At 37.3% G+C, this 19832-nt stretch overlaps 3 protein-coding genes across 3 annotated transcripts; 2 read left to right on the top strand and 1 right to left on the bottom strand.

Moving 5' to 3' along the window:
* The first annotated feature begins 1344 nt into the window (after positions 1-1344).
* LOC128856657 (MORN repeat-containing protein 3-like) lies at positions 1345-2720 on the top strand. Its single transcript, XM_054091970.1, has 4 exons — positions 1345-1938; positions 2019-2203; positions 2276-2362; positions 2425-2720. Exons 1-4 carry the CDS (start codon positions 1470-1472, stop codon positions 2551-2553), a joined length of 870 nt encoding a protein of 289 aa, XP_053947945.1. The 5' UTR covers positions 1345-1469; the 3' UTR covers positions 2554-2720.
* Positions 2721-12332: 9612 nt separating this feature from the next.
* LOC128856769 (putative nuclease HARBI1) lies at positions 12333-12850 on the top strand. Its single transcript, XM_054092085.1, has 2 exons — positions 12333-12474; positions 12530-12850. Exons 1-2 carry the CDS (start codon positions 12345-12347, stop codon positions 12730-12732), a joined length of 333 nt encoding a protein of 110 aa, XP_053948060.1. The 5' UTR covers positions 12333-12344; the 3' UTR covers positions 12733-12850.
* A 1369-nt stretch (positions 12851-14219) lies between these two features.
* Positions 14220-19613, bottom strand: LOC128858625 (ubiquitin carboxyl-terminal hydrolase 45). Its single transcript, XM_054095043.1, has 7 exons — positions 19484-19613; positions 18544-18994; positions 17932-18482; positions 17742-17878; positions 17385-17502; positions 16598-17331; positions 14220-16542 (listed from the first exon to the last, which is right to left on the bottom strand). The coding sequence occupies exons 2-7, from the start codon at positions 18889-18891 to the stop codon at positions 15389-15391; spliced, it is 3042 nt and encodes a 1013-aa protein (XP_053951018.1). The 5' UTR covers positions 18892-18994; positions 19484-19613; the 3' UTR covers positions 14220-15388.
* Between the last annotated feature and the right edge of the window lie 219 nt (positions 19614-19832).

A 19832-nucleotide genomic window follows, 5' to 3' on the forward strand; every position in this document is an offset into this window, starting at 1 on the left:
CATTGAAATAAGGCGTTTTTCAATAGGTGCGCTTCAACTTTTTTCCGATAGAGAGGGCGAACGACGCAATATTTTTTATTTTTCGCCTGTCATTTGCAAACTTCATTAGTATACATTTTATCATGGAACTCTACACACTTGAGCAACGATTGTAAATCGTGCAAATTTTTTATGAAAATAATCGTTATGTTGCTGCTACTTTAAGAGCATTACGGCCATTATACGGTCCAATTAACAAGCCGTCCCGTTTTGGGGTTATGTCAAGTCATTGGTCTACAGTAACAAGCCGGCGACGATTTGTGAGCTCAGAGCCAATATTGAACGCGAAATTGCTGGAATTTCGGCCGATTTATGCAAAATAGTGGTCGAAAATTTGGTTCAGCGATTAGATTTCGTAAAACGTGCACGCGGTGGTCATGCAAAAGAAATCGAATTTCATACTTAAATGTATATGTTCAAACTCGATAATAAAAAAAAAAATTAGTTAAAAAAGTCAAACCGTTTGTGTTTTATTCAAAAAAAAGTTGAAGCGCTCTTACTGAAAAACGCTTATAACCTGTGGTTGTGTGTTAGACTAAATAAATAAATATATATCCAGGCGAACTCGTAAAAGAGTAGTTACTAGACCAGCATGGTTCAATTATTAAAAGTTTGCTTTTGACACTCCCTTAAGGTTGGATTTAAGAAGGTGAAGAAAATTGAAAAAAGCTAAATACTTTTTGGTAAAAATGGTAGCAAAAAAGTATTTTTTTTTCGTAAATGGAATCAAACAGCGCACGGATTAAAAATAAATTTTATTTAATATTTCAATTTCACGATGAATTCCATGTTATACTGGTCCTAGACATACCGATACAAACTCTTCAGCGAGTTGTTGCTCCTAAGCGTACCATTTTGAAAAGGAAATGTGTTTCTACAAAATTTACTTTTCCTCCACTTTTACCCAAAATTTCTAGAGCTAACAACGCAATGTCTTGACAAGGGAGCCCATTTGCCAAGAGGTAACAAGAAAGCTGCTTACTGAGTAAACCTCTTATTATTGAATCATTCTAGAGCAGCTGATTTATTTGTCTGTTTTTGTTTTGAGTTTTGAAGATTTGAATGTCAAACCGATTTTTGTTTTCTTGTTTTGTTTGTTTGTTTACAATTACAAATGTGTGATAGACATTTTGACATTCATTTAAATTTTGTTTTCATACTATTTCTATCACTTTTTCCAGATTCCGTTATACCGTTACACATACAACCGATGCATATACAATGTTTTTATACCTCAATGCACAATTACAATTTACCACTGTTGAGCTCTCATTTGTAGCTGGCGACAAATTCAAAAACTAAGTAGATGAGCTCCCCTTACAAACTTCAAAATAAATTTCTCGTCAAATTAAGCAACATTAAATTAAGAGAGTAGAATTGAACTTTTATATTATTGCATTTAACTCAATTCACTCTTCAATTTTACAACAATGACACAGTGTAGCACACGGGATAAATTTCGTGTCCGCTGTGTGTTGACCTGCGAGCGTAAAAATCATATTAAGGCCCAGAGTACGGGTGCGCGTGCGGCATTCTTTTTCCCGGGTAGTGGCACCTACAAGGGCTACTGGCTTCGAAGTCAACATCATCGATATGGAGTGAAGGAGACACAAAAGCACCTTATCTACGATGGGGAGTGGCGGAATGGTAAGCGCCAAGGGTATGGAACGATGCGCAACCGTTTGCCAAATGGCACTGCCGAGAGAATATATATTGGTGAATGGCAAAACGATATGAAATGGGGTGAGGGAAAACAGTTTTTCCATGACGGTGTCTACTATGGATGGTGGCAAAAGAACAGACGACACGGATTGGGTGTTATGTGGTATAAAGATGGTTCAATTTACATGGGCGAATGGGAAGCAGATGTAAAGCATGGCGTGGGCGTACACTTCTATGGTCAGTTGGGAATTCTCGGGTCGGAAATTTCATAATGAACTAAATTTGCGCTATGTACGCTTTTGTAATTTTATTGGCAGAAAACGGTAATCGCTATGAAGGGCATTACGCGAGGGGATTCAAAAATGGCGAAGGTACATTCTATCACATGCATACTGGCCAGATACAGAAGGGTATGTGGGAGAATGATGTGTGTAAGGCCTCGATGGTCATGGATGATTTCCGCAATCAGGTGGAGAAACCAACACCGTATCCAATACCGAAGGTAATTTCGTGCAATGTGAAGCGGAGTATTTATTTTTTTTTTTTAATAAAATTTTTATTGGAATTCCTATAGCTCGGTCTTGAGGAGCCAGATAAATACGTCTGTCAGTTGTTCCAGCAGTATATTCCCAATGCATTTAAACCAACAAAATCATTCAACGTAAGTTATTAGATTCATCAAACCTAGCATTTTAAATTAAATGTAGCTCTGTTTGTTCACAGGAATTGAAGTGCCTTAGTTTTGCGCACAAAATGAAAAACTTCACCAAGTTTGAACCAAAATCAGTTACGACTTCAAAATTGAAATTCGATGTCAAATTACCTTGCACTTGTAAGGCAAGAGAAAAATGAATTCAAGCAAATAATAAATGAGTGCTGAAAGCAAGGGAATGAATAACGGCAACAATGAAACCAGATGCATACATTGGAGTTTTTTTTTATTTTATTTTATAAAGGTTTACATAACAATAAAATTATTATACGAACTGAAGGTAGTGCAGCGCTAGCATCGGAGGCTTTCGGCTGGTAGGTTGATTATGGCTCGATTAGATCCGACGAAGTACATTGGAGTTATTTGCATTGGAGTTAAATGCGTTTGAAAACGAGAATATATGTTCTGATGCTTTCCATTTCAATTCAACCGGGCTATTCGGGTCATGTTCTTCGATTTCGATGTAACTTAAATATGTTGCTCTCTGGTCAAAATAATGAGACTCGTATTTTTTTGTTCGCCCGAAAAAATTTTTTTTCTCAAGAGTTATCGGCAATTTGGTTTTTCGGCTCAAACTCGATTTTTTTTAATTATATAAGAAAAAAATTTTTTTAAATGCCCATAACTTAGTCAAAAGTGAACCGATTTTAATAATTCTGGGTTCAAAATGACCGCCATTACTTACACGAGCGACTTCATGTAGAAACAATTGCAAAAACGTAGTTGAAAATTTTTTACTCCTTGAGTTTTTTTTCGGGGATACATGAGGTCCTTATTCCTCACTGCCGGAATAGCGCCGCAACAATGATGAACGGAGCTATAAAATTGGATCGACTGCTTATGGCACTACCAGCCGAGCCATGGCATCAATTTTAATGGCGTGCTCTTTCATACATATTATCCTTAAATCTAAACAGTCTTGGTTGCACTTAAACGATTTGTTAAACAATTTTCCCCCTTCCTCTGCAAAAACCTAAAAAGCATTGTTTCTGATTGCATTAACGGCTTTTTTCCCGAAGAAAATAATTGTTCACGACGAAATCTTTATTGGGCTAGAACTAGAAGAAGCTAACTAAGTGGTGTAATCAGGACTATAGAGTCACTTGAACTCTGACTAGATTAACTTTGATGTGATCTAATGTGCTCTCTTGCGAGAGATGCAATTTTGCAAAGGAGATGCTTTTTCGTCCAGCTCGCAAAAACGACAGACGCTTGTTTCTACTAATAATAAGAGGTGGCGCTAAAGTAGTCTTCCAATCAGAAAATGCTATAAATTTTGCGATTGGCCTCTAATGTCAGTTCTGTTTTGACATTTGTGTAGTAAACACATGCGAAATACACGTTAATAAACAATGTTACGCTACATTGCTCCAGAACGGGGAATATTGCTGACTATTTATTTGACCAATAATCAGTCGGTGACTTTGGCACAACGTGAATTTCGTCGCAGATTTCCTCGCCGTCCAACGCCTACTATTGAAACACTGCGACGTTTAGCCGCTCGCCTCGAAGAGGCTGGCACAACACGAGATGCTGCCAGGCGTGACAGACCCCGGAGTAGCCGTTCTGCAGAGAATATTGCTGCTGTAGCCGAGGATGTCATGGAAGCGCCGTCGACATCGACCAGACGACGTGCCACGCAAATGGGTATCAGTCGACGGTCTTTACAGCGAATTTTGGTACAAGATTTGAAGATGTTTCCGTACAAAGTCCAGACGGTGCATCAGCTGTTAGCTGCCGACCGCCAATCGCGTCTAACATACGCTCAAGCCATCCTTAATCACCACCAAGAGGAAGTGGATTTTTCATCAAAAATAATCATGAGTGATGAGGCCCATTTCCATCTTAGCGGGTACGTAAATAAGCAAAATTTACACTTCTGGGCCACTGAAAATCCGCGGGTAACCCTCGAAGAGCCATCACACCCGCTCAAAGTCACTGTATGGTGTGCTGTTTACTGAATTGATGACGAAGACTACAATGTCCCGTATAACAACTAGAGAAAATTCGTAAGCTTCTTTATACAGATTTAAGAGCCTACTTGGCTTCCCTCTAGAAGGAAGGATAAATAATATAGTTTTCTTTGAATTCTTTGAATTACGTGTTTTTCCAGTCACACTCTTTTAAGTGGCCTTTGGTAGTAGACAGAAGGGTTCTAGTCCATGGAATTTTGATGTATCGCCTTCTTGGCACCCAGCCCAGCAAGACAATTTTTCTTGCTCACAGAGTCCTGAACGAGTTTAGATATTATATTGTGCTTCGAAGTAGCATAACACCTCTTTGTAGTCATTCTCTCAATAGAATCTACCTAACGGCAAGCTTTGTTTATTTATCCAAACACTTCTTGCAAACAAATGGTTGTATACTATTCCGAATGGTTCGCTCTTAATTACTCTAGTAACACTGTTGCGCGAACACCCTTTGTTAAATGGACTAGTTTTTAAACTATCATACAAAGATTCTCAATTTAATTTCAGGCTCAAGCCATGACTCGTCAGTTGAAGCGATAAATTACAATAATTTTTTCCCCTAAAAAATTATCAAAACTATTTATTGGACTAAAATTCATTAAGGTGCGAGGAGAGTGAGCGCTGATGCCGAGCGGAGCCGAGCCGAGCTTATTGACGCTTATTTTCATGCGAGAAGAAAATTTGTATATAACACAGTGAATGCGAGAATCAGCGCTGAAATTCTGTTTATTCCATGTGTTTTGCTCTTATGTCATTTAATTTTGTTGTTCATTTGTGTTTATAAAATTGCTGTACACGGTAATGGATTCATCTGATGACGAGTATTTTGCTTCTCCTAGTGTGATTAATGCAATTATTAACACAAAAGAGTTTGGAAAACATCCAAAAAAGCAAAAAAAGCGCGCAAAACGCTATGAAACTGTTTTCTCGCACTCATCGGCTTTGCTCTCTGCTCTTGTCGGCGTTCACTGTGTTATACACAAGCTTATTTGTATTGACTTGTAGGTAATCAGTTTTATCGCACTGACAATCTCGGCTCGGCTTTCAGCGCTCACTCTGGTCGCACCCTTAGGCTATGAAACTTTTTTTTTTTTTTTATACAATATCTCCCCTTTATTTATTACAGTCTGTTATATATTAACAATACGTAATTTTTGTACAATTAGGGTATATTATATTCTTTTACCAATGTAAGAAGAATCTGTAATAACAGATTGTTGTTTTTTGTGATTACACTGTAAATCTTATAGTTAGATCAGTCGGTGTGAGTCGCTTTAATCTTCGTTTGATATTTTCTGCCGGTGCTATTTTACGCATTTCTTCGTTTTGGTGGACTGATAGTCGCTGTATATGCTTAGTGCTACATTTTGTGATTGTTTCTTGGATAGTATTTACGTTTAAGTCACGATGTATGGCTTCATTGGAAATAAACCAACCAGCATTTGTTATATTTCGTAATATTTTGGATTGTGTTCGCTGTATGAGCTGAATATTTGTGTTTTTAGCCGTTCCCCATATTTCTATTCCGTATTTCCAGATAGGATAATAATTGTTTTGTATATAGTCACCTTACTATAAAGTGATAGTTTTGATGCTCGTCTGATTAGCCCATTTAATTGCCGGTACTTATTCTTAATTTCATTTGTTTTGTTAATGATATGCTGCTTCCATGTTAGTTTTTCGTCAATAGTTATTCCAAGATATTTTGCTGCTGGGCAGATTTTTATTTTGTTGTTTTTTAAGGTTAGATGTCTTTTTGTTTGTATATATAACTTGCATAGTTTTGTCTTTATTAACTTCTATACCCCATTCGTCAAACCAATTTACAATATTGTTTATTAATTTTTGAAATGTAAAGGTCGCCAGTTTTTCGTCATTGTTTGATGCCATTAATACAGTATCATCCGCGAACGTTGCTATCATTGTATTTATTATCTGTTGTCGGAGTTGGTACATCTGCGGTGTATATTAGATATAAGAGAGGACCTAATACACTGCCTTGCGGTACTCCAGCTGTCATTGGTAGAATATCGGAATATTCGTCTTCATATCTTATATAAAATTTTCGATCAGTTATGTAGCTCTTCAAAAGTTCAAAGTAGTTTTATGGAACGATTCGTTTGAGCTTATGCAAAAGTCCTTTATGCCAAACTTTATCAAAGGCTTTTGCAATGTCTAGGTATACAGCTACACAATATTTTTTGTCATTCATATCGTTAAGTATTTTGTTAGTAACCCTGTGGATTTGTTGGACTGTTGAGTGTTGCCGTCTAAATCCGAATTGATGGCTTGGTATTACTTTTTTTGCTGTCAAAATTGGTTCTAGTCGGTCGAACAATATTTTTTCAAACACTTTTGAAAGAATTGGCAATAGGCTGATGGGTCGATATGAGGCAGTTTTGGTGGCATCTTTTCCTGGTTTGGGTATGGCGGTAATTTGAGCAATTTTCCATAGTCGTGAGAAGTATTTAGTCTCTAACATGCAATTGAATATATTTCTTATGAATTGCAATGCTATTTCAGGTAACTCTTTTAAAATTTTTCCATTTATTAAATCATATCCTGGAGCTTTTTTACCGCTTAGCTGTCTTATTTGATTTTTAATTTCGCTTATGGTGGTCTTTCTTGTTTTAATTTGCAGAACGTTTATTATGTTATCAGATTTAATGTTAATGTTTTGATTATCCATTTCGCTTGTAAATGTGTCTAAGAAGTGTCTGGCTAGGGTGTCGGCTTTTTCTTTGCTTGTTTTTGCCCATGTGCCGGCTTCTGTTTTGATGGGAGGTTTATGTATTACAGCGCCATTAATGTGCTTTGTTGCTTTCCATAAGTAGTAATTTGTAGATGCTGCTGTTCCCAGGTTTGCCATATAATTTCGAAGTTTACTCTCCTTGTGTTTTGTAAGTAATGCTTTTAGCTCATTTGTCGCTTTATTAAGTTTAGTTTTATCTGCTGGACGTCTGGTCGTTTGCCATGTTTTGCGGAGTTTTCTTTTTTCGCCGATTTTCTCTTTAATGTAAGTTGGGATATTTTCTTTATTTGTCATTTTCGGTGTGGGTGTAGAGGAAGCAACTGCTTGTATTACGCTATCATTGAAATATACAATAGCGGAGTCAATTTCATTTTGAGTTTTCAGTGATATATTTATTTTGAGTTTTTGCTCTAATATTTGGCAAGCATTAGTCCAATTCGTGCTAGAATTATATAGGCCCAGAGATTGTTTTATTTCAATAGGTCCAAGTAAGGTCATAATTAATGGTAAATGGTCTGAAGATAGCTCTAAACATGATTTTATTGTCAGATTTTCATATGGCATATTTTTAATTATGCAAAAGTCAATTAAGTCCGGTTGTTTTTTCGTATCTGTTGGCCAGTAGGTTGGCTCACCTGTGCTAATAAACCGACTATTATTTTTTCTAATGGCTTCAATTAATTGCCTCCCTTTTTTATTTGTTAACCTTGACCCCCAAAGTATATTTTTAGCATTTTAGTCTCCTCCGGCTAAGTATCGATTCCCTAGCGATTTTAAATAATGCAGGTATTGTTCTTTTGTGTTGTTATATTTGGGGGGACAGCAGACTGCAGATATTGCTATTTGCCCTTGTGTGTCTTCTATGGCTATTGTGGTGGCTTGGATGTTTTTTTCTCTGTATACCTCCAGTTCATTGTATTTAATATTTCTTTTGAGAATAATTGCTGTCCTACCGTGCGCTTTGTTGTCGGGTTCATTTGTGTAATGTATATTATAGTTCGGTATGTTAACAAAAGTTTTGTCAGTGGCATGAGTTTCAGAGATCATCATTATATCGATTGATTTGTTTATTAAGAATGATTTAAGTTCCAGAACGTGGCGAGCAAGTCCATTCGCATTCCATTGGCTATGAAACTGCGTAACCAAATTTTTTCATAAATTCTGTTAAAAAAATGTTTAATTTTGGTGAAAATTTGTTGTAAATCTCATTTAAATTTAAATTAAAAATCTTGTGTTAAATTTGTACAAAGTCTGGAACTTAAATTAATACTTTTTTTGTTATAGAATGGACTATAGTTCTATAAAAAATATTTGAAAATAAAAATAAATAAATAGTCAAAACTTATCAATATGTAATGGTTCAATAATTTTACATCAGACTTTATTAGATGTACCACCTTGATCCACCTTTTTTACAGCATTTACTCAAGACTCACTCGGCCCACCCACCTACCCAGGTGTAAGACTATCATTCGGAAATGCACAGGTTCGAATTCCCGGGCACGAAACACCAACTGATTGTAAAAGTTGTTTCTAATAGCAGTCGCCTCTCGGCAAGCAATGTCATACCTCCGAGACGCATACCATAAATTGAAAGAGGAGCTCGGTCAAACACCCAAAAAGGATGTAGGCGCCAATTACAGGGTTGCCCATATTCGACGGACCCATCTGGCCACCCTGTATCTTTTGACAGAGACGTCAGATCGCTTAATGACATACCGCGTTGGAAGCGTCAGTCTAAGCAGATTTTTACCATGGAACAGTACACGCCACGCGAGCGCTCCCAAATTGTTGAAATTTACATTCTACAAAAGAAGTCAAAAGAAGAAGAAGAACAACAAAATCATCATGTCCGATGAGGCTCATTTCTTATTGAATGGGACGGTAAACAAGCAAAATTGCCGTATTTACGCCACTGAAAATCCTCACGAAATTCCAGAGGTACCTCTTTACGACGAAAAAGTCACTGTTTGGTGCGGCGTTAGTGTGGGCCGTTTTTCTTCGAAAATGAAGATGGTCAAGCTGTTACCGTCAATCAGGAGCGTTATCGCGATATGATAACCTCTTTTGTGATGCCAATTATTCGTCGAAAGCGTATGAGGCAGTTCTGGTTTCAACAAGACGGCGCTCCACCACACACAGCTCGCACCACAATCGATTTTTTGAAGAAATTGTTTCCTCGTCATTTGATGTCGAAAAATGGCGATTTTGACTGGCCACCGCGTTCGCCCGATTTAACGCCACCTGACTTCTTCAAAGGTTTATATTAATAAGCCACAGACCATAGAAGAGCTCAAAAACAACAGCCGTGAGGAAATAGCCGCTATTCCAGCCGAAATGTCAGCTAAAACTATGGAGAATGCTGCAAAACGGGCACAATACGCCGTACAGACTCAAGGCGGCCATTTGAGAGATATCATATTCAAAAAGTGATGTCAACAAATCTACTTGAACCAAATAAAATGATTATTATCGTCAACATCAAAAAAATTGTGTTTTTCTTTGATTTAAAAAAAAACACATGGGTCCGTCGAATATGGGCAGCCCAGTATATATATACATATATATTCCCGTTTCGAAGTGCAGCCCGTCATTTGCAACTGTTTTTCCCATCTCTTGGGCAGCACAATCTCACAACAATTCAGAAGACCTCCTAACCTTTCGAGGCAATACATGTATTGATCCATGTTTTCACAAATAAGAGTGAAAATACTGCTCATCCGGCATATGTGCCATGAACTAAAACAAACGACAGTCGGAAGGATAAATGTCTAGGGAGTATAGTGGATAAAATAGGGTTCCTAAGTATATTTTCACCCCTTTTGTGATATAAGCGGGTAACTTTGACACTTCTATTTAACACATTGACTGCCAAGGCCATTTTCAGAAAACTGGCCAAAAATGGCATTTTGATTTTTTCACATTATATCACTAAAAACTCTATTTCTAGATCATTGGTATCATCAAAAATCAAAAATGATGTTTTTTAAAGGAGAAAAAGGACCTACGAGGTATCTCGTAGTTGGCGTCTGGGAAAGAACTCGCTACGAATTATCTCGTAGTAGGTAGGTCCTTTTTTCCTAAAAAACATCATTTTTGCTTTCTATAGTATTTTGTTTTATAGTTATTATTATTTATTATAATTATCATAATTTTTAAACTATTTTTTTTTCTTTTTAGATTTATAAACATTCTCTAAAATTACTGTTCTAATTATCAAGAACCCAATATGGATAAGAAAAGGTCACTGAATCAAAGTGCAATTGAGTACTACGCAAATCTAAGTGATTCAGAAGAAGATTTCAGCGATGGTAGTAACGACATTTATAAGCCTTCTGAGAATACAAGTGATAGTGAAGATGAAGTCATCTCTGAACCTGAAGACGTCTCCGAATCTGATAATAATGACGATGATTTTCAAGCAACAACGTCAAATGAGAATTATGAATTATTTCTTTTCGAAGAAAATGTTGGTGTGAAATTAGATACATCAAATTTTACAGTACAAACGCTGGTGGATTTATTTTTTTCGGATGAGTTTCTTGCATTACTGGTAGAACAAACTAATTTATATGCTGCGCAAGAAATTGCAACATTGGAAAATGGGAATCAAAATGCTATAAAAAATCTAAAAGGATATCAAATTGGCAAGACGTAAATGCTACAGAGATGAAAGTTTTTATTGCACTTTTATTGCAAATGGGACTTTGTACTTTTCCAACAATAGAACATTACTGGAATACAAACTAACTGTATAATATAAACTTTTGGCGCACACATATGAGCCGCAATCGATTCCAGTTGATACTTCGTTATTTTCATTTGGTTGATAACTCACAACCATCTACCGACAGATTACACAAGGTGAGACCAAACCTAAATCATTTCAACGATGTTATGCGTGAAAACTATGCACCAAGTAAAAATATTTGTATTGACGAAGCCATGATGCTATGGCGGGGAAGATTGCTTTTCCGCCAATACATAAAAAATAAAAAACACAAATATGGTGTCAATCTATACGAACTATGTGAGTCCGACGATCTTGTAATAAAAATAAAAATTTACAGCGGAAAATCTGAGGAAACTACCCATAATGTAGGTCACACTGCTGACGTTGTTTTACATTTACTTGAGGACTCGATAAAGGCAACGCGCTTTACATGGATAATTTTGATAATTCGGTTAGTCTTACAAAACCGTTATATACACGAAAAACTTAAGTGTATGGAACCCTACGAAGTAACAGAAAAGGAAACCCCAAAGATGTGGTAAATCGTAAACTAAAAAGAGGGGAGTGTTTTGGCAGACAAATGGTCCTGTTACTGTATGCAAATGGAAAGACAAACGAGAAGTCCTTTCCATTTCAAACATGCACGCTATTGAAATGGTCCAGGGGCCCAATCGCAATGGAAGAATTTCTATGAAACCGAATATAATTCGAGATTACAATAATGGAATGTCTGGCATTGACCGATCAGATCAAATGATTTCGTACTACTCATCTCTAAGAAAACTATTAAATGGCACAAAAAGGTTTCACTTCATATTATAGAGATATATGTATATACAAAATGCTCACATAATTGACCAAAAAGTAACTTCATCTAAAATAAAACTGATAAAGTTCAGAGAAGAATTCGTTTTGGCGTTGATTGGAGATTTTCAACCAGTTTTTAAAAAAATAGATCTAAAGAGCTCCATTATTTAGAGTGTTTACCACCAACGGAAAAAAAACAGCGTCCGACAAAGCCATGTCGTGTATGTACCCAAGAAAAAAAAACGCCGAGAAACGCGTTACTTCTGTCCAGCCTGTCCAGAGAAGCCAGCCCTTTGTGTGGAAAATTGTTTTAAAAACTTCCACAAACAATAATATATTACTTTGGCCCTTATTATGAGCAACATTCGATCTTCGACTGTAGTCGAAAGTGCTGATCGAACGAATTTTCATTTGGTATTATGGTGCTCATTCGTTGAAGAATAGGACTATTGTGAATTTCGATCGCTCGACGCATTTACAATAGATAATTTTTTCTCAGCTGATACAGCAAATCAAAATAAAAGAACAACCGATTGTGTTGAAATTCTTTGCTAACAACATTTTAAAAAGCTAAAAAACGTATTTTTTGTGAAAATGAGTACAACGGAGTTGTGGTTCGACGATTCATCTCAAAGCGAATAATGTAAATTTTAGGTTTGTGATCATACAATGAAAATAACTTATATAAATCCGAAAAATCCAGGAGCTACTCATGATTCTATAGCTTTCAACATGTCGCCATTGAAAGCACATTTAGAGGAGCAACATCTCAATGGTCGTCGCAATACTTGGCTCCTCGGTATGTAATAAACTCCAATTGAAATTCCGTTTTTAAAAATGTTTGTCTGTCTCAGGTGATGCTGGATACGCTCTAAAACCATATTTAATGACGGCGCTCAGAAACTCTGAGGGAGGGTCTCCACAAAGGGCATACAACAAACAACTTGCTAAAGCGAGAAGTATCATTGAGAGAACAATTGGAGTCTTGAAAAACCGATTTAGATGTTTGTTGCAGGCAAGAGCTCTCCACTATTCTCCAAAAAAGCAACACAAATGATTAATGTGTGTGCAGCTTTGCACAACAGTTGTCTGCTTTACAGTGCTCACCTTCCGGATGAAAAGTTATCCGATGAGACCCTCAACGATGATGCTGGAGATATTGAAGTGGAGTCAAATAACGGAAAAGCAGAAAACATAAGAAATGAAATTCTTAGAATATTATGAAAAAAACTAAAAAGTATTAAATAAACACCTTTACGCCATAGTTTCTTTTTTATTTTTGTTATAAATTTTCTTTATGCAAATATTCGTCATTCCTCAGCCCATACCTGCCAAGGGAAAATAAAAATGTATTTCTACAAACATCACAAAAAAAGCGTTTATTAACCTTAATCCATTTTGCTGCCGTTCTAACTGGTGGTTCCAATCAATTCAGCTCCGTTGTAAACTCCTCCCATTTTTTTGCTGCTTGAACTTTTGTGCAAATTCCTTTTGCGAATTGTGGATTCTCTTCCATTAATGCAACTAGCCTTTCTAATTGCTGTTTGGTACTCACGACTTTCGACCTGCATAAAATTAATAAAATTAGCATATATTTATTATTTGGTTACTATAAAACCATAAATAATCGCAAACAACTTACATTTTAATAAGTTTTCCCACAATACGCTACACAAACGAAAGCAAAATTGCATTCGACTCTAAATTCGGTATACAACGAAAATTTCGACAGGCATGAGCCGCTCATAATACTAAATTGACATTCGATTTTCGATCTTCGACAGCCATCCATTGTTGGTATTCCCGCATATCTCTTCGCTATCGTTCTAGCGCGCTACAATAAAATTTGTGCCGGGAGGAAACTCAATGGAATCACGCTTGGTACTTAACGTGTTAAGGAGCATTTGATTCGGGCATGCCATCTTTTCTTGGCCCGGATCGAGGAGTTATCGCACATAATGTAAATTTTATTGAATGCTTTTATAGAATGCGGCCGCTGTAGCCGAATGCGTTGGTGCGTGATTACCATTCGGAATTCACAGAGAGAACGTCGGTTCGAATCTCGATGAAACACCAAAATTAAGAAAAACATTTTTCTAATAGCGGTCGCCCCTCGGCAGGCAATGGCAAACCTCCGAGTGTATTTCTGCCATGAAAAAGCTCCTCATAAAAATATCTGCCGTTCGGAGTCGGCTTGAAACTGTAGGTCCCTCCTATTTGTGGTGTGCGTCTTGATGTTGTTCCACAAATGGAGGGACCTACAGTTTCAAGCCGACTCCGAACGGCAGATATTTTTATGAGGAACTCGGCCAAACACCCAAAAGAGGGTGTACGCGCCAATTATATATATGTATGTATATATTTTATAGAATGCTTAACCTAATATGTTGTGTAGAAAATTCGTGAAGTTTCATTAAATTTTGTTCGAAATAAAAACGAATTAGCTTTAATTTCAACACATTTTAAATCTTGAAAATTAAATACAATAATTCCTTACCTTCATATTACTATAAAATTTATAAAAATCATAGGGAGACAACTTCATAAAATTTCATAATAATTTATTTTCAAGACCGATTTATTATTTACGCATAGTTTATAAGTATTTGTCCACACTTGATTTAGTGGCTATTTTAAATAAGTTCGTAAGCAATAATAGTAATGATGAGAAATAATTAAGCTCATACATATTAAATTACAATTAAAATTGTTAGATATTATTGTGTTTAACGAACACCCTTCATCCCATCTGCTCGTCATATACTTTTACAAGCTGCCTCTGCGCTAACTCCGAATGAAATACATACAACTGTGCAATTTAAGTTTACGAAAGTTTTAAGTCACAGAGCGGGAATACCTTCACCACATTGTCTAAGTATGTATGCGCATTATGTGAATTTACAAAAAAATGCATTATCAGCAATGGTATGTTTTACATAAATATTAAGAGATTTACAACAAAGTGGCGGTGATAGCAAAAAATATAACAAATGCATAAATATGTATACCCCGAAATACCCGTTTAATTTCAAAATATGTATTATTGTATAATATTTAAAATCTCAATTTTAAGTGACGTAAAATCTAAAAAAAATTTACTAATGTAAAAACTTAGCAGGGAACTTCAGAATCAGAATCAGAATCATGTAGGGAACTTCAAATTAAATAAGTTTGCCCTTAGTTTATACAAATACAATAGATTATGCATACCACCAATTGACTCTATCTCTCTTTAGCATTCCCTCTATTTAGCACGAAGTAACGGTTGAATGACTCTCCGAGAGGTTCTTAAATCATTGCACAAATACTTGAGTACAAATTTAAATCGTGTGTGTTGTATGTGTGTGTCGGCGCTAAGAAAACCAAATGCTTTGTGTTGAGTGTTGTCAGCGTGTGGCAATAACAACAACCTACGCCGACATGCGTTTTAGTTATGCTTCTCTGTGATACCATTGTCTTGCATTCTGTTTGGCATGCCGTGTTTGTTTTGGGCGCGCCATAGCCTTTCTACTTTCTATCCTAACTATTTGTATAATTTCAAAATTGGTATATCAGAAAAGACATTACAGTTTTATCGCTTAAATCGAGATTTCCAAATTCTCTGTATATCATAAAACGAGCATACGTACATATGATGATTTCATAATTATCATATAAAGTGATCATCAACATCGTTGTTTGTCTATTTTTCATGTTTCGTTTCAGTTTAACATCTAATAAATACGTTCGTAGAACAACAAATAAGCTTGAGCTCTTAGCACAGCTTCCTCATTTACCTCTTGTACTCGGGAGTCGGACACGTAATACCATTTGCCAATTGGCACCTGAACATCGCGCGCCTCTTCTTCCCTACCGTATGCACGGCTGGTGTCAGCTGCAGCCGACTCAGCCTCATCTGGATCGGAGGAACTTGTAGATAAGCTGTCGCTACTGTTGGAAAAGTCGTCGCTGTCATTGGCTGCCTTCATGCGCAATTCCCGCGCCTTTTCTTTTGCTAGCAGCTCTTCTAGTTTTTTACGCTGCTCGTCGTCCTGGTCAAGCTCGGCTTTGCTGCCCTGTGGCAAGAAATTCCATCGTCTGTCATCTCGCGATAACTTAGGACGCACTTTTACGTATGCTGTATAATGGCCACCATACATGCCGCCAGAGTGCTCTACAATGCCGTAAAGAGCATACAAAAGTTTCTTTTGCTTGCGATCTATATTTGGCAAATTTTTTACTTTGGACCCACAGAATGGGGCGATGTCGAGTACCATTGGGAAGCTAACGGCCCGTGTTAATTTGCGAAAAATGCATCGTGGGCCAAGTTGGAAACGTTTTAAATGTAGGATTAATACCGCTGGCGGACTAGATATCAGAAATTGTTTTGTTGCATTTGTGTTCACGGTCTTTGCCTTTGGATCGGTGCCGTTGATGCGTTTGGTACAATTCTCACATCCCACTTTGTTGTTACCCGTCATTAACTCAACGCCGGTGAAGTTATTAAGGCAGGATTGTACTGAACATTCTCCATCTTCGCATTGATAACGCGGTGCTATTGTCGTACTCCAATCGGAGTGGCTTTGCGTTCGCACGCGCTTAGCCTTCATACGTGCCGCCTTTTGTTCGTTAAGTTGAAGTTGTTCCAGTTGGGCAGTTAAGGCTGCTTCGTCTTTTAATTCACCATTAACCAATCCAACGGCGCCACTCTCTGCTGCGTCTGGCTCCGTTAATGTTAGCTGACGAACAATCGTGGCACCTTTCTCACTTATCCCAACTGACATTAGACTATTATTTGTGGTTGCGGAGCCGGCGTGACAACCATTCGTCTCAGAGCAGGGTAAAAAGTTGCTGCCAGCATTCGCTGGGCTATTGGCGATACCTGAATCTGAGAAATAAATAAATTAAGTTTAATAAGCATGGCACATATTTTACTTCGGTACCATTTTCATCTTCATCGAGTGAATCTTTGTCCATATTTTCTGGTGAATCATCGCGCTTCTCTGGTTTGCCGGAGTTAGGCAATTGATTGTTTCCATTTGTATCATAAGATGTTGCAGTAGAAGTTCGCGATGTTTTTGTGGCCGCATTGTCATCTACGAGGTTGTCTTCCACATCAGCGTCTGAGTGCTCAGATGAAGATGATGAGGAGGAAAATCCAACGGCATCTTCGCGTTTAGCACATCCGATTTCAGGAGCCGTATCCACAATCTCTCCGGAGGCGCCTATCATATTCTCAAATGAAGCTTTTTGCTTAAGTTTATTTTCATGATGTTTGGCTGCGCGTTTTGCTTTGCGTTCTTTCTCCTTTTCTTTTTTTATTTGCGCCTTAGAGGGACCTGCAGGCGGAGCATTTAAGAAAAACGAGCATGCATTGGGCGAATTATCAGGGCTGGCTTTGCGTCTAATAGGTGGCTGTGGCTTTTCCACGCTAACTGGTAGCGACATGTCCAAAAAGTATTCATGGCGTGAAGACACATTGAAACACTCTTGACAAGTCAGAGTCGATACAAGAAACCCCCGAAACACTTGCTCTGGGCGGAGTATGCGATCCGCAGCCTGATTTCCATATATTTTACATTTTTGACGCATCTCTTCCGAAACGCTGTTAATGTCCTGATCCTTGTAGCCAAGGTTGGTTAGTATTACTCGCTGATAGCGTTTTAAATCTTCAGACCTGAAATGATGAACGATTACGACAAATTTTTTAATTATATTTGTTTAACTTACCTAACACTCTCCAGCAAATGTCGCAGCAGTTCATGGGAGTCGTGTTGATCACCACCTCGAAATTGTGGACATTTTGTACAGAGTTTATCGAATAATTTGCTAGGGGTAAAAACACCACCTAAATGAAAGCAAGTTTTTATTAGTTATATTTACAATGAATAGATACTGCTTTCAGGGCAGTACTATCCCATTAATCTAATCTATGGTAAGGGAGTTTTCGATATTAAATTCTGTTAGGACATAAAATCTATCAAAAACGCAACTGTTCGACCTCCGCTTGCCAGATATATAATTATTTTTTTTTTTAAATAAGAAACAATAACAACGCTAATTATATTATTTCATAATTTTAATCACCTCCTAATTGCAACTCCTCCAACGCTTGAGCAAGAGCAGCTGTTAGACCTCCCCACGATGACAACGTCCCTTTGATCATTGGTAGGTGCACATCTTCGTCGTCTTTGAACTTAAAAGTACCTCCTGGCAAAATGAATCTAAAAAATAGAAATTTATTTTAAGAGTGCTTTTCGGAATTTTTTTCACATACTCTTCGCCTGGCTCAGCCAGCTCCTTCAGTACATCTAACAAATATGGTGTTTGGGCCAGACATTGCATTACTGCATTGAAGAAACATGTGTTGCCAAGATTAGTCAAACCACGCACGCGCGGCAATGTCTCGATAAATTGCGGGTCAACTGTATTTGATGTATTTAAACTCATCAAGGATGGAATGGGCGCCGTTGCGGCCGGAACAGATACAATTGAGGGAGCAGTTACACGCTTTGCCATGCCAGGTATGGGCGGCGGCGGCGGTGGCGGTAGCGGTATTGGTTTGTTCGGTGTCCCTCCGGGTTGAAGCTCAACTAGTGGGCGCAAAGATTCCCACGTGGCAATTATTTTCCCCTCTATATTGGTAAGAGGTGTATTTGTAGTTGGTGAGGCGATAGGAATGGGCTTTTGCGCGACCTTTTTCACTAGTTCAACACATTCCAAAAGATTTTTCCGCGAATTAGGTTTAACCTCGTTATCGCAATCATAACACCATATCTCAAACGAACGTGTATTCATTGTGAGGGCATGTGAGTCGGAATGAGGTGTCTAAGAAAGATTAGAATAATAATTCCAGAATGATGCAATTGAGATGATTATATATGCTTACTTTGTAATGTTGCAAAGCATGTTGGTTCCTGGACCGACCACATAGTTGAGAACCACATTTCAAACATAACCAGAGTGTATTATCATACTCGAAACCGGAAATGGATTCATCTATGGAAGACTCCTTAACCTCTGCAGCAGGTGAAGTACCGCCTTGCTTAGAGCATTGCATACAATCCGTGGCCAAGCCACTAGCTTTTAGTACCTTGCGCAATTTAGTGGGGTCAACAGCCTTCTTTACATGTTGGCAAACACCAACGCCCGATGTAGGACTATGCAATGGACCCACAGAGGAGTCTGTGGAGGAGCCATCCTCATGCACATCTGATTGACGTTTCTTCTTCACCATAACTAAGTAAGTCGCTGACCTTGGTTACAATAACACAGATATTATCCGAAGTAGTTTCGAGAATGAGGTTAATACAGAATTTCCTGCAGTTGCTGAAATCCTTCTGCAAAGAAACAAAATACAAATAGTATTTATTTGCTAACGAAGTCACTTTAATTTATATAATTTCATTAGTATTTTTATATTTTATAACTCCTATTAATCAGGATATCAGTTTTTTTTTTTTTTTTTTTGGATCAAACAGCGAATTGAGGTTAAGATCACACGTCTGCAGAAAACATTTAAACCAACAAAAAGTAGAAGCAGCACATCACATACATATACTATGAAATATAAATTGTATATTAGAGAGAACAGCAAATTGCTCGACTCCACAGTTTAGAGCATAACTACTCCATTTTCCGATTAACTATCATATTGCTAAATTTTTCAAGCGCTTTCTTTTGTGACATGCATTCGCTTATTGGTATTCGTATAATACAACCAAACAAGAATTGTTCTTTGTCCCAGTTTTCGTCTATAACACGTTTAGTAAAATGCACTTCCAACCGTCAGCCATAGCACGACCTATAAGTAATTTTCAATTACATACCACAGTATTTTTTCCTAATTTAACAAGAACCTCCCAAAAACGAAAATCAGAGCATATAAACTTTTTTGTTTAATTAGAGCAAAATTTCCCAATTTGTATTGTTCCAATGTTTCATAAAATATGACAGTCACATATCGTCAATTGTCAAAAATTATTTGGCATGTCAGTCCTTACGCACGAATGCATTGCGAAGGCAGTAATTACAGAATCTTAAAAAATTAACCAATATAGGCGTACTGATTGGGATTTGTATGTGCGACAAAACGATTACTTATTATAGTTAAGAAGAGGTATACAAGTATGAAAATACAAACTCTTAATTCTCCAAAATCGAAAGCAAATTTTCAGA

The sequence above is a fragment of the Anastrepha ludens genome, chromosome 3, assembly GCF_028408465.1.
Source record: "Anastrepha ludens isolate Willacy chromosome 3, idAnaLude1.1, whole genome shotgun sequence".
NCBI classification, from domain to species: Eukaryota; Metazoa; Arthropoda; class Insecta; order Diptera; family Tephritidae; genus Anastrepha; species Anastrepha ludens.

Bases quoted from the DNA above. Each gene is read 5' to 3' on its own strand.
- LOC128856657 (XM_054091970.1), top strand. From the start codon at position 1,470: ATGACACAGTGTAGCACACGGGATAAATTTCGTGTCCGCTGTGTGTTG. The intron at 2,204-2,275 runs GTAATTTCGTGC...GAATTCCTATAG, and splicing joins CACCGTATCCAATACCGAAG to CTCGGTCTTGAGGAGCCAGA. The intron at 2,363-2,424 runs GTAAGTTATTAG...GTTTGTTCACAG, and splicing joins AACCAACAAAATCATTCAAC to GAATTGAAGTGCCTTAGTTT.
- LOC128856769 (XM_054092085.1), top strand. From the start codon at position 12,345: ATGAAAATAACTTATATAAATCCGAAAAATCCAGGAGCTACTCATGAT. The intron at 12,475-12,529 runs GTATGTAATAAA...TGTCTGTCTCAG, and splicing joins TCGCAATACTTGGCTCCTCG to GTGATGCTGGATACGCTCTA.
- LOC128858625 (XM_054095043.1), bottom strand. From the start codon at position 18,891: ATGGTGAAGAAGAAACGTCAATCAGATGTGCATGAGGATGGCTCCTCC. The intron at 18,483-18,543 runs GTAAGCATATAT...AATCTTTCTTAG, and splicing joins ATGCTTTGCAACATTACAAA to ACACCTCATTCCGACTCACA. The intron at 17,879-17,931 runs GTATGTGAAAAA...TCTATTTTTTAG, and splicing joins CTGGCTGAGCCAGGCGAAGA to ATTCATTTTGCCAGGAGGTA.